This window comes from Pleurotus ostreatus, assembly GCF_014466165.1.
Source record: "Pleurotus ostreatus strain PC9 chromosome Unknown scaffold_2, whole genome shotgun sequence".
In the NCBI taxonomy this organism is placed as follows: domain Eukaryota; kingdom Fungi; phylum Basidiomycota; class Agaricomycetes; order Agaricales; family Pleurotaceae; genus Pleurotus; species Pleurotus ostreatus.
In genome coordinates, this window is record NW_023503157.1 from 4,354,355 (window position 1) to 4,368,171 (window position 13,817).

At 51.9% G+C, this 13,817-nt stretch overlaps 4 protein-coding genes across 4 annotated transcripts; 2 read left to right on the forward strand and 2 right to left on the reverse strand.

Annotated features, from left to right (window-relative positions):
* Positions 1–2,028: 2,028 nt before the first annotated feature.
* On the forward strand, positions 2,029–4,725 carry PC9H_004409 (uncharacterized protein; the record flags this gene model as incomplete). The annotated part of the gene is made up of 5 exons (XM_036773993.1): positions 2,029–2,203; positions 2,271–2,413; positions 2,465–3,806; positions 3,855–4,024; positions 4,072–4,725. 5 exons carry the CDS (start codon positions 2,029–2,031, stop codon positions 4,723–4,725), a joined length of 2,484 nt encoding a protein of 827 aa, XP_036635466.1.
* Positions 4,726–5,349: 624 nt separating this feature from the next.
* PC9H_004410 (uncharacterized protein) lies at positions 5,350–5,730 on the reverse strand (the record flags this gene model as incomplete). Its single annotated transcript, XM_036773994.1, has 1 exon — positions 5,350–5,730. One exon carries the CDS (start codon positions 5,728–5,730, stop codon positions 5,350–5,352), a length of 381 nt encoding a protein of 126 aa, XP_036635467.1.
* Positions 5,731–6,993: 1,263 nt separating this feature from the next.
* On the forward strand, positions 6,994–9,289 carry PC9H_004411 (uncharacterized protein; the record flags this gene model as incomplete). Its single annotated transcript, XM_036773995.1, has 13 exons — positions 6,994–7,199; positions 7,260–7,442; positions 7,552–7,625; positions 7,673–7,764; positions 7,820–7,966; positions 8,022–8,085; positions 8,132–8,243; positions 8,306–8,418; positions 8,469–8,660; positions 8,717–8,811; positions 8,866–8,956; positions 9,021–9,159; positions 9,211–9,289. 13 exons carry the CDS (start codon positions 6,994–6,996, stop codon positions 9,287–9,289), a joined length of 1,587 nt encoding a protein of 528 aa, XP_036635468.1.
* A 1,638-nt stretch (positions 9,290–10,927) lies between these two features.
* Positions 10,928–13,526, reverse strand: PC9H_004412 (uncharacterized protein; the record flags this gene model as incomplete). The annotated part of the gene is made up of 7 exons (XM_036773996.1): positions 10,928–11,073; positions 11,135–11,597; positions 11,711–11,905; positions 11,956–12,073; positions 12,124–12,268; positions 12,322–13,194; positions 13,250–13,526. 7 exons carry the CDS (start codon positions 13,524–13,526, stop codon positions 10,928–10,930), a joined length of 2,217 nt encoding a protein of 738 aa, XP_036635469.1.
* Between the last annotated feature and the right edge of the window lie 291 nt (positions 13,527–13,817).

Genomic DNA, 13,817 nt, shown 5'->3' on the forward strand with positions numbered 1-13,817 from the left:
TAAGGAGCGCGAGCTTCGAGACGGGGCATGAGTCGGGGCCGAGGTAGAAGGCTGTGAGCGTGCGGAGGTGCGGGAGGAGGGCATCGAGTGTCTCGCCGGAGTGCTTTCGTCGTCGTACTCGACCGTGAATTCGGGGACCGTGATGTTGAGGGAGCGGACGCGTGCACCCAGATCGGTGTCGTTGGCAGTGATGGTGCGTACACGTGAGTTCAAGCCCTGTCGATGACCTCGACAATGGGCAGCTTGTGAATGCTGAAGGGACCCGCAATATAGGGCGACGTGTTGGGTAGAAGAGTGGCTTCGCTTCCCGCGTCTGCCTCTTAAACGACACTTTCGTGCTCATCGAAGGATTCTAAGCACAAAGGATCGTGCAGGAATAGCCATTTCGGAATGGCGGTACGTAGATCGGGAAAGGAGGCAAGACAGTAACTATTTTAGGGGGCCAACAAGGTAAAAATCAATGTAGACAAGCGCGATAGTCGAGAGTACGTACAGGAGATTGTCGCAGCCACCATTGCTGAGATATAATCACTCATACGTCGCGATATCTAGCGTGTATATCCGGTTATATGGGTTTCTGGTTGTATTCCTTCCTTGTTGTATGATTATCGTCGCCAACGCCGAATGCTTGCGATGATACCGTATGTCGAGTTCGTCGCGGCGTAGTCAAAGTTCCAAAAGCGTAGTACGAGGATCAATCTGACTGTGAGAATCTCGCATCTTGACCTGGTTCAGATGGTTATTTCGTATCAGGGATGGTTGATAGGAGTCTGAGATGCCTCGCCATTTGCATTCCCGTCTTCTGGGAGGAGCGAGCGAGGAGCAACGGGGGGTGTACCGCGCTATCGTCCTAGACAGTGGAAACGTGACGAGATCCCCGACAGGGAAAGGGCAACGATAAATTGAAATGAAAGAACGATCTAGATGAACACACAACATCTGTGAAGCACTGTTGGGCGTGGGTCCGAAATTTTGGCTGATTCGACATGTGGGGCTGGGGAGGCGGTTGGGCGAGTGAGGTTGTGGGGGATTCGATTCATTGATTGAGGCCATGTGTAGTGCGGAATGCGATGCGGGTATCTTGATTGGCGCGCACAGACATGATGGTCGGCATATGGGTAGCAGCAATGTTGAACGTCAAGGAAACTATGGCAGGAATACACACACCGTCGATGATAGGAAGCGTCCGAAAACGCCCTCATCTACAGCGATCTAGCAAAGAAACGAGCAGAAAGCCGTAAGCGTATTGAATAGGAAAGTGTTTGCCATCTTTTGTTTCCAAGATAACAGCATAGAAGATCAGACACCTACCATTGCGGCGTCTCGAGCGCTGGTTGGAGAGGCGCACTTGCGTGATATCAGATGGAAATCGCCGGAAGGGTGCTCATCATAGACCACATTCCATCCGTACACCCTTACGAATGAGTTAAATGGTTACCAGTAGCATGTGTATTCGATAGGGCGAACCTGCGATCAGATGGCAGGGCCTCATATCGTCTTGCACGATAGCCAGCGTTCAGAATTCGAGGGTACAGATCTCACAGAAGACCAGGACTTTCCGCGCTTCCACTCGTTTGCGTGGCTGATTGTAACGGTGGTAATCGGCGCAAGTGGGCACCACATCTCGTCCTCGATGCGAGCAGCAGGTCGAATGGAAAATGCTAGACGAACTGCGCTGCTGTAAGCGCACAATCTGATTGCAGTTCCAGAATTCCAGAACTTCTTGCTACTCACCATGACTCGACATTTGAGCAACGTGGCGGAGGCACAACAAGGTGAGACACCATTTTCGAAGACAGACAATGGGAGAGAAATTCTCCGCATGTCCGAAGCTGTTCTGCTCAGCCTTGCGGCAAGGTGAAAACTACTTACCAAACGGGTCTAGTTATTACTCACACGTGACATGGCGCCACACTTGTTCAACTTTGACTGGGTCCTTTCGTCTGCTCCAAACCGGAAAGATCCAGTGAACAACCTATAAGTACGAGTTTCATTTCAAAGCCATGTCACTCAACAGACCACTCAACAATGTCCCAAATCTCAGCCGCTCCGCCCACCGACGACGCAGATATCCCACCCGAAGCGCCTACAGCGACCGACGAAGAACCGAAATCCGAGACGCCACCAGACATCGACAACGACATTCAACATACCCCTCAAAACAGACGCATTGCTAACTACCATATCTACTCCATGGGGGGCTGTCGATATTGGCAAATTGCGCGAAGCACTGGTCCAGGAGACCCGAGGGCAATACATCGGCGGTGTAGACCCCGACGTCTTCGTCGAAGAATTCATGGGATGGAATAATGCTACAAGTAAATCATTTAGATTGAAAGAACCTTCCGAGACGAGGGTGTCGTGCTTGGTCGGCATGGCCAGCAAGCCTGAGAGCGGGATGAACAAGGACTGGGTGAGTCGCAGGACGCCACAGCATTGATTATTTGCTAATCCACCTGCCTAGCAATTTGCTCTCTCAGGCTGGCCGCCAGTACGCAATGGGGATGAAATCCAGTCTCTAGACTTTGAGGACACGCATAGCCACCGCGACGCGGAGAGTCAGCTTGGACCCGACAGCTGTATCTATTTCAGAGGGAAGCCAATCGTCCCGCGACAAAAACGACGAAAGGTGGACTTTGCCAACGTCCAAAGCTTTACTGAACACAAAGCGAACGATAAAATGGACGCGTTCGTCGACGGCGGCGATGAGGACTACGACGGCGAGGCATATTACGTGATGTCGGGCTATTCGAAGCGTGAAGGAGATGCAGGAGAGGACGAGAAGGAGGGCGACGGTGAAGAAGAAAGGGAGACGGTAACGAGCGAACGGCCGTATATCGCTGATTCTCCCACTGCTCATGTCGATGCGGAGGGGGGAGAGGCTCACCCTGAGGTGAAGGACGATGCGGAGCCAACACCGTCTGAAAACTATCCTTTCGAGAACGACACGATCCAAGGTCGAAGCACCCGAGGACAGATTGCAAGCTACGCCGGGGTGACGATGGCGATGCAGTTTAGGTCCCATTTATTCAGCGTTCTCGTGTGCGGTAGATATGCTCGTTTCATTCGCTGGGATCGTTCCTGCGCCATTGTTACTCGCCGCTTCGACTATACGACGCACCCGCTCATCCTATTCGACTTCTACAAACGCTTCGCTCAACTCGACGACGTCCAACGTGGGCTCTACCCCAACCTTCGTGAACTCAGCTGGGAAGCCGGAATGAAAGCGGTGGAAATGATGCGAAAATACGCAACATCGTACTTCACCGGAGAGCACGCTGATTTCTACAAGAAAGAATCCAATCCCAACCGGCTCCCGCTGCTATCCTTGGTTTTTGGCGATGACACCTATGTTGTTCCGGCACCTTGCTTCGATGGTGCGATGTACTCCCCGTTCGGTCGCTGCACGCGCAATCGGGCGGTCGTTCTTCTGAAGGAAAGAGAAAATGTGAAGGAGGCGGAGGATGGAACATACGGGAAGCACGGACAAATTCTGTATCTCAAGGAGTACTGGCGCGACGAATCCACGTTTACGAAGAAAGAGTCAGAGGTCTACAGGATCCTAGAGGGGGCGAAGGTTACCTTCGTTGCGAAAATGCATGCTGGTGGAGATCTCATGACGGGCGACGAGGCGATCGCCACCATTGGCCACGAGTGGAAGTTGAAACCGTGGGTGCGAAAGCCTAGAAAGCTCAGAATCAGACATTTGGTGGCTCATTTCATCGTGCTCTCGACCCTCGGCCGCGACCTCGCAACGTTCAAGACAGCTCGGCAGTTGGTGACCTGCATCGCCGATGCTATGGATGGTACGTACTCCATTTCGGAGTCACGGCAAAGACTGATTCATTGTCTAGCTCATCAGCAAGCTTATAAGCTAGGCATCCTTCATCGCGATATCAGTGCGGGAAACATCCTCATGACGCTCCAACCCGAAAATCGCCGCGGTTTTCTTATCGACTGGGACCACTGTATCTTCTTGAACGAGGCCCTTAAAGAACGCACGGGGACCAGGGTCCATCGCACTGTGAGCAGTGATTTCGATCCCTGTCGCTCGAACTCATCGTCTCGTAGGGCACATGGCAGTTTATGTCTGCAAATCTGACGCAAAACCCCAGCAAGGCATCGCATACGGTCGTCGACGATCGCGAATCGGCACTGCACGTGCTGACATACATGGCCTTGAAGCATCTCAGGCACAATTCTACGGATGAGCAAGCCCTTAAAGGCAAATTGCTCATGTTCGATGACTACATCGCTCGGGTGGGCAAGCCCGACATAGCCTCTGATCACAAAGCGTGGTTCTTAACCAATGGAGGTCCTGCGGTCCAGTTCGCCATTCCTGCCGTAACATTTCTCATAAAAGCTCTCGCCAAATTCTTTTCCCCGCGCTACATTAAAGACTACAACGAGCCAATTGAAGCACTCGAGCTCTTGTCCAAGGAGGAATTGGCTGAGTACGAGGAAAAGAAGGAGCAACATCGCCAAAATTTGGCAAAATTACTTGACCCCACCTCGGATTTTGTGTACACAACGATGCGCAAGTGGGCGGCGAAGATGCCTGAACCACCCGACAACATTATTCAATGGGTCGACAATACGAAAGGACACGAGGGATCATTGAAACGCGCTGGTGATCATCTAGTTGGTGCGAGGGAGAAGATGTCTCCGAGGTGGGATGGACGAGTATCCTTCAAATCGGCGGACTCGCGCCCTTCCACCTCATGATTTCCGTCACGTCTGGCGTTCCTCTAAGTATTCCATTTGTATTCTACATTCGAGAATCTCCCATTATGTACATCATGCTGCTTGTCCATAACAGGCGTCTGCAAGCTCGAGACCCGCAAGTGGCGGGCACGACGAACTAGCGCACTGTTCTGCAGAGCGAGGTGGGGGAGACAGTGCACCCCAACTGGCTACGCAGATGAATGCGCGGTCCAGGTCATCTTGGGCTTCTCCACAACGCTGCTGTGCACGTCATCGATGGTGATTTTCTAGTGTGCATCATGATCATTGGGGTTGGAACACACAGAACGAGGATGGTAGCGGGCTTACATCTTATATTGCATCAGCGAGGAGCTCTAAATGCGTATACCGGGCGACATCGTCGTCTCGGAGTGTACACTGGACGTACATTCGTCCAAGGACGGACAGCGAGCGTGCGACAGCCATGGGCCCCGCGAGCTCGTCCAGGTCGGCGCCATTGTAGATCGTCAAAGGGAGGAATGTTGATATACTCGATGCTTCGCCCCGCCAGAATGCAGAAGTAGAGGAACTCGCAGTACACGCCACGCATACGGGGGATCACGTCCGGTGGGATTGTGTCTGGGGCGCCCCCGTTCGCATCCTGCACTATGTCGATGGTGAGGTACTCCAGAGACTGGCACGCGCATAGGAGTTGAGGGTGAGGAGCGTGAGTTTGGTGGGGGAAGGCAGGAGTGCGAGCTTCGAGACAGGCCATGTGTCGGGGCCGAGAGAAGGTGAGCGTGCGGAGGTGCGGGAGGAGGACGTCGAGCGTCTCGCCGGAGTGCTTTCGTCGTCGTACTCGACGGCGAATTCAGGGACTGTGAGGTTGAGGGAGTGGACCTGCGCACCCAGAGCAGCATCATTGGCAGTGATGGCGCGTACGAGTGAGTTCAAGCCTTGTCGATAACCTCGACAATCGGCAGCTTGTAAACGCCGGCGGGACCCCCAATATAGGGCGACGTGTTGGTAGAAGAGTGGCTTCGCCATGGCATTCACGCGGCGGGATACGAAGAGCAAATTGTAGAGGGCCTCAGAGCAACGAGGATGTGCTAGTGAGTGCCGAGAATATTATGCGGAGGACTTCGTTTGGGAGGTTGTGATAGTCGGGAGGCATTTTGACCTGACACAGCCTCGCCTCCCCGCATCAGCCTTTTAAACGACCATTTCGCACTCAGTGAAGGATTCTGAGCACAAAGAATCGTTTAATGACAAAAACGTTCGTGAACGATGGCACATACTACGTCGTGAAAGGAGGCAAGACCGCGACAGGAAAGGATACCGGATGGGGACTGCGTGGTGAAGAAAAAGAATATAGACGCGCCCAATAGTCGAAAGAAGGTACAGGATAGATGTAGTGAATTTTAGTGGCCACCATTGCGCCGACATAGCCCTCCCAGCGATTCTCCTGATACCCCGCGCTATATGGCGTGCATTTCCAATTATCTGGGTATCTGGTTACCTGGTAGGACTTAGCGCTTCGTATTATATGAATCTTATGGTCGCCAACGGTGACATGCTGGCGACGGCCAGACATTCACCGGGTGCTGATTCCATTGCGAGGATAGATTCTCTTCACGAAATTTGCGTCAAAGTAATGTCTAGTGCCCGCAGTACCATGGCGTAGGAGGCTGGTCCTTCTACCGTGATCTCTCGGTACCACAGCAGTCTTCGGAGTCCAATATAGCGATGAGAGAAGCAACGACACCAATGCTTCGAAGTTGTTGGAATATGGATCGTCAGGTCTATGAGAAGGCTCATAGCTGTCAACAACTGTCACAGATGGGTCTTGCGTCAGTAAACCATTAGTTTACTTCCCGGATTGACGAAAAAATAACTCCAGGACCAGTTCGTTCGCTTACCGTGGTAACGCATTTTGACAGGGCGTATGATAGAAATTACCTCAATACGCCAAGTCGCTCGCTCGTCTTCTCGTGTCTTCTAAATTTATAGAACTCATCAATATCGGAGCGACGAGGAATCAGCAGCGCAGAACTTGAAGGAAGCATGCGGGAAACGCTCCAGATGAGAATCGTGGGAAGATTCTGCATGCTTTTGGCAACCGCTTACTCAAGTGCCGTCGCTGCCGATGTCTTCACGGAGAAGCCGACGCTTGCACTTATCGTGGACGTTGTGCCAGTCAGACGACCATGTCCTGAAGACATATTTATATCGTCGGGGCCTATCTAAGCTTGCCCCGCAACTCGATTTCTCTCGTGTCGGAGGAGGAATAACGGCCGCCACGATCTTCATATGTCCAAGCCTACTACACAAGTTGCGGCGTTCTCAGAACACCGAGCTGTTGATGATTCCCGAAGAACGTCTCTCACGGGCGGTAATGATAAGAAGATAGCAACCAACGAGAAATCGAATGAAAAGGAGGACGTCGAGAGCTCCTCGAAGTCGGGGGTTCTGATAGTAGATTGGGATGGCCCAGATGATCCACAGAATCCGAAAAAGTGAGTCACACGAGCTGTACTCCAGTGGAAGCGCGCCGAGCGTTCTCAACGCCAATGTAGCTGGTCATACAGGAAGAAATGGGCGGCAACCCTGGTCGTTTCATCATTCACCTTCATCAGTCCTGTGTCTTCATCCATGATAGCCCCAGCGGCGGATGACATGTCGAGAGATTTCGGAATAACGAGCAGTGTTGTCACAGCACTCACGATATCGGTCTTTGTGCTCGCGTATGGTACGTTCATGTCGTTCTAGGTTGTAGAATCATTGGGATCAACGGCTTGCGCCATAGCTATCGGACCACTAGTGCGTTTCGATGTTTACGCGCTAGCCCATCTTGGTTAACCCTTCAAGGCAGTTCCTCGGCCCACTCAGTGAAATATTTGGGCGTTCCCGAGTCGTTCAACTCGCGAACTTGTTCTATCTTGGTCAGTGCTCACCACCCCCCCAGTCTTCACTCCTGACTGGGCTCTAGCGTGGAACATCGGTTGCGGCTTCGCCCAGAACACTGGACAACTTATCGCGTTTCGCTTTCTAGCTGGACTAGGAGGTAGCGCACCTCTTTCAGTGCGCCTCTCACTCCCTCTTCTTCCCTCATGGGAGGTTATTTACATTGCTTCAGATCGGAGGTGGCGTAATATCAGATACATGGGGAACCCATGAACGCGGAAAAGCCATCGCCATCTACTCCCTCGCCCCACTCTTAGGTCCTGTCATCGGTCCAGTTGCAGGAGCGTGGATAGCGGAGAAGTCAACATGGCGTTGGGTGGTATGTTTCTTCATCGTCCTCTCATAACAAGCATTATCGACTTTCTTCGCCGTAGTTTTGGTCCACAAGCATCGTTTGCGTCGCTATCCAAATTTCAGGCCTATTCTTCCTACGCGAAAGTGAGTCGATTCGGCATGACGCCTATCGCTCGCTAATTCCTCGTAGCTTTTGCGCCTGTTCTACTCGAACAGAAAGCCAAGGAGATGCGCCAAAGTATGGACCTAGAAAACGGGCCTTACAAAGAAGTACGGACAGTATACGATGGCGCCGACAGATCGTACGTCTCCTGATATCCCTTCCATTGTTACCACTAATATTGAACCCATATGTGATGCACAGGTGGCAGGCAATCATGACACGGTCGCTCACCAGACCCTTCATGCTTTTCTTCAACGAGCCCATCCTTCAAGTCTTCGGCGTGTACATGGCGTTTGTCTACGGAGTGTTCTACCGTAAGCCGCCCTCTCGAATCCTTTCGCAGTTTTCCACTGATCCATACTAGTATTCCTCACCACCATGCCTCTGATATTCGAGGGCGCTTACCACCAGCGGCCTGGGATTGCTGGTCTGCACTATATTGCCATTGGCGTAGGTTTAACAGGCGCATCACAATTCAACGCCCGAGTAATGGACCGAATTTATGCCTACCTGAAGAAAAAGAACGGAGACAACGGTAGACCGGAGTACAGGCTTCGTGCGTACCTCGTACCGCCCAATCTTGCATCCCTATATGTAACGTTGAATGGACAGCTTCCATGGTCCCCGGCACGCTCATGCTTCCGGTCGGGCTCCTCATTAACGGCTGGTCGGCTCAGAACCACGTTCATTGGATCGTGCCTGATATCGTAAGTTGCCTTTCTTGCTGTTTTTCTCCGTCTCACTCGTACCATCGTATTCAGGGCACTGCCCTCGTTGGAGCCGGCATCATACTCAATTTCCAGTCCATCCAGGTGTACGTCGTCGATACGTTCAGTTTGTACGCCGCGTCAGGTATGTTTCGCATCTCCCTCCACGCACGCCCTCTTTGCGCTCTCACACGCATGTGTGTCTACAGCCCTCGCGGCAGTTACGTTCCTCCGCTCCGTCGCAGGGTTCGCATTCCCTCTCTTCGCTCCTCAGATGTATAAAGTATTGGGATTTGGGAAAGGCGATACCATCTTGGCGGCTGTAGCTATTGTTATTGGGTGCCCAGCGTAAGTACCATTTCGTTTCCGGTATCTATGTCTGGCTAAGTCGTCCGTCAGGCCGTTTTTGTTTTGGAGGTACGGCGAGCGAATACGTCACGGAAGCCGGTACGCTCGCAAGCCTGCTCTCAAGGCTTGAGGCTTAAGGCGCAGAGGGGTGGCTAGTGTGTATTGGTTCGTAGATTTTACCCTGCGCGGAATATATGTGTTCCCATTGTCCCTCGTTCGAAATGCTGGAAATTGTTGAAGGATCCCGAAGTCTATACGGGGTTGGATACTGATTGATGACACGTAGGTAGGATGCTGAGCGCATATTGGGTCACTGGATCCTCCAGATGAACCAATTGCCAGCCTCGGTGCTCCTGACGTCGCTCTAGGTATCCAGAAGTGCTCAAGCGTTACCGGCGTCGGTATCTATTCGGTATTCATTCAGTCTCGTATTTGGGCGGTTTCTGCTCGTCTTCAACCTGCAGTCCCCTCAAGTGTCCAGTATACTATCAATAACCCTTTCACGACTGGCGAGACGCTCGATCGCCTCCTCCCGCATCTCCGCAATTGGACACCCTTCTACATCGGCATCGACACAATCCCCGTCTCGAAGCTGATGCTCGTGCCTATTCCGCGAAACTCACGCTCCTCGCTCTCAACATTGTGCACTACTTAGTGCCCCCGCGCTCCTCGCCTCCTGCGCGGGTGTCTGGAGTACCTCGCCATAGAGCGATGGCGACCGTCTTCCGAGGGAGAAGGTTCGCGTCGTCGATCTTGGATTCCAGTGTGAATTCTGGAACTTGGTCGTGAATGGTTTTGTGCGATGTCAAAAATTTCCTGCTTCGTAGGCGCAAATTCACGAATAGATCACACAGTTAACGACTTGGGACCACGTCAAGGAAGTCGGATTCAGGGCTGGTGGACACACTACAAGAGGCTGCCAAAGAGCGAAATAGAGCTCGATGACGGCTATGATTATATCGAGGGAGGAAAAAATCCAGTCGGTGTCTTCAGCTATATGTGCTAGAATTCAAACATACATTCGTGTGGTTGGCCGGTCTGCCCCGTCACCTACCTGCGTCGCGGTATACCCTTGTCGAAAGTGTTTAATGAATCCAATGCACGTACATTCGGTCTCAATTATCTAACATCGAAAGAAATATTATCTGCGCCCAAGCCCGCGCCTCGACGTCTGGGAGGAGAAAGAATTGGACAGAAATCTAACACTTACGAGAATAGGCCTCTCTTATGACAACAGGGGACCGATGGGTGCGCTTGCATGAAAGTTAGCGCAGAACTATTCGAGAGTGTTGTCAGATGTATCGTCGTTTGGATGCAGTGAGAAAAAGAATGCAAACATATACATTGAGGTCACGTGGGGAGTCGCCGGCTATAGAGGTCGCTACCTTTTCGAGTGGTGTCCTCAAAGAAGGATGTCGTCTCAGCCGCTCGCCCAAGAACCCCAATGAGGGTGCAGCAGGAGAGGATAGACACGACGGTTATTGTTTGGCTAAGACCGTCGAGGGTTTATGGAGGGAATAACCATTCATAGATACGCTACGTTGTCAGGCAGTAGTGCCTCCCTTCTCTTCGTGAAGAATGACAATAAATATCATGTATTGCGTGATAACAACGTACTTCGTGACAGTGTGTGTAGGAGTGAGGAAATGAATCTGGGAGAAGATCAGTAGATGAGGATACAAGTACATGGGCGACGAGGAGGCATGCATGTAGAGAAAATGAGAAATAGATAGAGCGCCATGACCTGTGCTTGTGGGCGACGGTTAAATCACTCTGAGGTATCTTCGTCCTCGTCCTCAGCCGCGTATTCCAAAGGCTCAGAGCCCACAGGCGTAGACTGCGAGTCAATCCAGGCCTGTTGTAGCTCAGCCAATTCCGCGTCTAGAGGCTCATCGTCGCCGGTCTTGCGCAATCCTGAAATGTGACGCGTGAGCAACTCAGATGATGGAGGGCGTGATGTAGAATGAGAACTTACGCTTCGACCCCGATTGCGCTAGTGGAGCGGCGGAGTTGGAGTCTCGCTTACCAAGTGTGCTCGAGGTGATAATTTGACCAATGAGGGGGTGTTTAGACTTGGGTGCCATCGGTTTTCGCTCAACGGGAGTGAATGTTCGGCATGAGACGGTGTCAAGCTCGACATTTAGGTGGTTCTTTTCCCAGTCATGAACGTATTGCAGAATTAGACGTTGCATTGCTTCGTGGAGATGGAGCGGTTCAGGCGCGGGGTCCAGCAGCGCCCATTCAGGTCGAATTTGGCGGGTAAGGTCGGTCATCAATTTGCTGATGAAGGAAAGATCTTTGTGCAGCCACTCAGCCCAGTCGTTGCCAGAGATCAGAGCGGACCTCGTGTCGACGGCGTTCCCGACCTCGTGTTCCGCCATAAAATCCCATATCTGGCTTAACTGTCTCTGGCCCTCGTCGATGTCGTTATTCAGTGGCTTCGCAAGTAAGACAAAGGCAGCGATACACCAATATACAGACTCTGCATCGTGGAATGGTTGATGTTCAAAATCAGCAACTTGGAGGCTACAATCTTCTGAGTAAGTGTTACTCGATCGAATGAAATGCGGCTGCCGTGCGTAGATCCGTTGGCGTCAGATAATTCCCGTAGCTTGGAAGAGTCGTTGCGGTGAACTTCCTCGTAAGCCGCTGCGATTTCTGGTTGTAGCTTGGGCATAGGCATGACGCTGAAATTGTCGAGAATCCTTCCAGCCGCAACAGATCGAGCAATAAACTTCGGTGTCCCCTGGAAGGATCGTCAATAGGAAAGTGCGACGACGACGTATCCCGACTCACAGTACGACATCGCAGTGGCTCGTCGTCCCCTTTGCCCCCTTTCGACTTCATTTTTCTTCTGTCGAGGTTGGCGCAGTTGTCCATGTCGAGTAATCGAGCCATAGGTGGCGCATGTTTGCTGTAGATCATACGTCAGGAAAAATTAGTGGTGAAATGCGACCGACTGACCCGTGGAGGACTTCGTCGATGAATATCGGTGGCTTCTTACCCTCGAACTTTTTAATCTTCCAAGCGTCCTTAGCTTCGACCACGATGTTGCCATGACTGATGTCACGATGAAGCAGCTTGCGTTCGGCAACCATCCAACGATGGGCTAAGCGGCATTGTCAGTAAAGAACAAGACAAGAAGGTGAGCGAAATACCCACCTTCCAGGATGTCGTACATTCCCTTGAAGAAATCGACGATATTCCTGCATTTCGTCAAAGGTAACCCACTGGTCTTCATGATCAACCGTGTCTTAATCCTCGTGAGTTTCTTCACTGAGACAGTGATGGGGGTATCCTTGTACTTGACTTCGTACTCGCGATCGATAGCGGCAAATCCGGGGGCAGAACCTTCCTTGTGAAGAATCTCGTACATATCCCCCTCCTTGAAGGGCGTCCGCACGTCCCGGTACGAGTCTTTGATCACAGTAGGGCCATCCTTGTCGTCAGCTTCAGCTTCCGCAACCCATGTCATTCTCGTCCATGGTTGCCCGACGAATTGGACCTTGCAGTTGCGATAAATCTTGTCGCCGACATCGATGTCCCAGAGGGGAGGCCCGAGGATGTCACGACCAGTAGCGAGCGAGATCGTAGTATCTCTCGGCGCGAAGTCAGTGCGGGGAAGATACAGCGTGCAGATATACGCCAAAACTCCGCCGAGTTGTGCAGTCCAATTGAACTCTTCTGACGTAGCAAGCCCAGCGGGGCAGCTGTACTGGATCTGGAAGCCCCGAGGCGACACGGAGAGGCCGTACATGCCCACCATGTCGGGGCGTGCCTGATTGGCGTATCCAAGATAGGCGCCGCACTGTGCCGGACCAACCTTCGCGTCGACAGCTGTCTTCTCCTTGACCGCCGTCAAGATGAGATGCCAGGGGATTCGATTGCGCTCGTCCTCCTGAAGTTTCTTGAGGACGCTCTCTAGTACGCCAAGAACGTCTGCAGCACCACCCTTGATTTTGTTTGGGTGGTTTGTCGGGAGGAATGAATGGTTGTCCACAAACACGATGATTTCCGAGGTGTCGCAAAGCCTATCTAGAACATACAAACGGAGTTAGCAGAGCGACAAACGGGTAGGAAAATGACTGACTGCGAATCAAAGCACTCGCGTAGTTGAGCAGGATTTCTACGTTCTCGTAGCAAGTGACTTTGCTTTTACGGACGGCCTTGGCAAGTTTTTGTAGCTTCTTATCGAGGACGAGTTCCTTAATCACGTCGTGCACATTGAGCCAAGTTCGACAGAAGTCGGTGTTGGGAATGAGAGAATTGGGTGGGAGGTGAAACGCAGACATTTCCTTCCTATTGATGGGAGGTGGTTTCGTCGGTTTGACTGGGGTGCTCTTGAGACGGACTGTGTGGTCAGACATGTTGAGTTCGGAGTACGAGGAGGAGCAGCCATGATACTTATACTCACTTAAAATGCCACAGTAGAGACACAATGGACCTTTTTCGAGCTGTGTGGGATGGTTGTTCAAGTGGACTCGGTGGCTCGTTGGTGGCAAGTAAGGAGGAGGCGCCCATTGTCTGAACGTCTCAATATTCCACTCATGTAACCGTAAATCTCGAGCTCCGCTATTTCTCGATACATTACTTACTACTACCTACCATAACGGAAGACATCCCTCTAAATCACTAAACCAGCATATTATCTGGGTGAA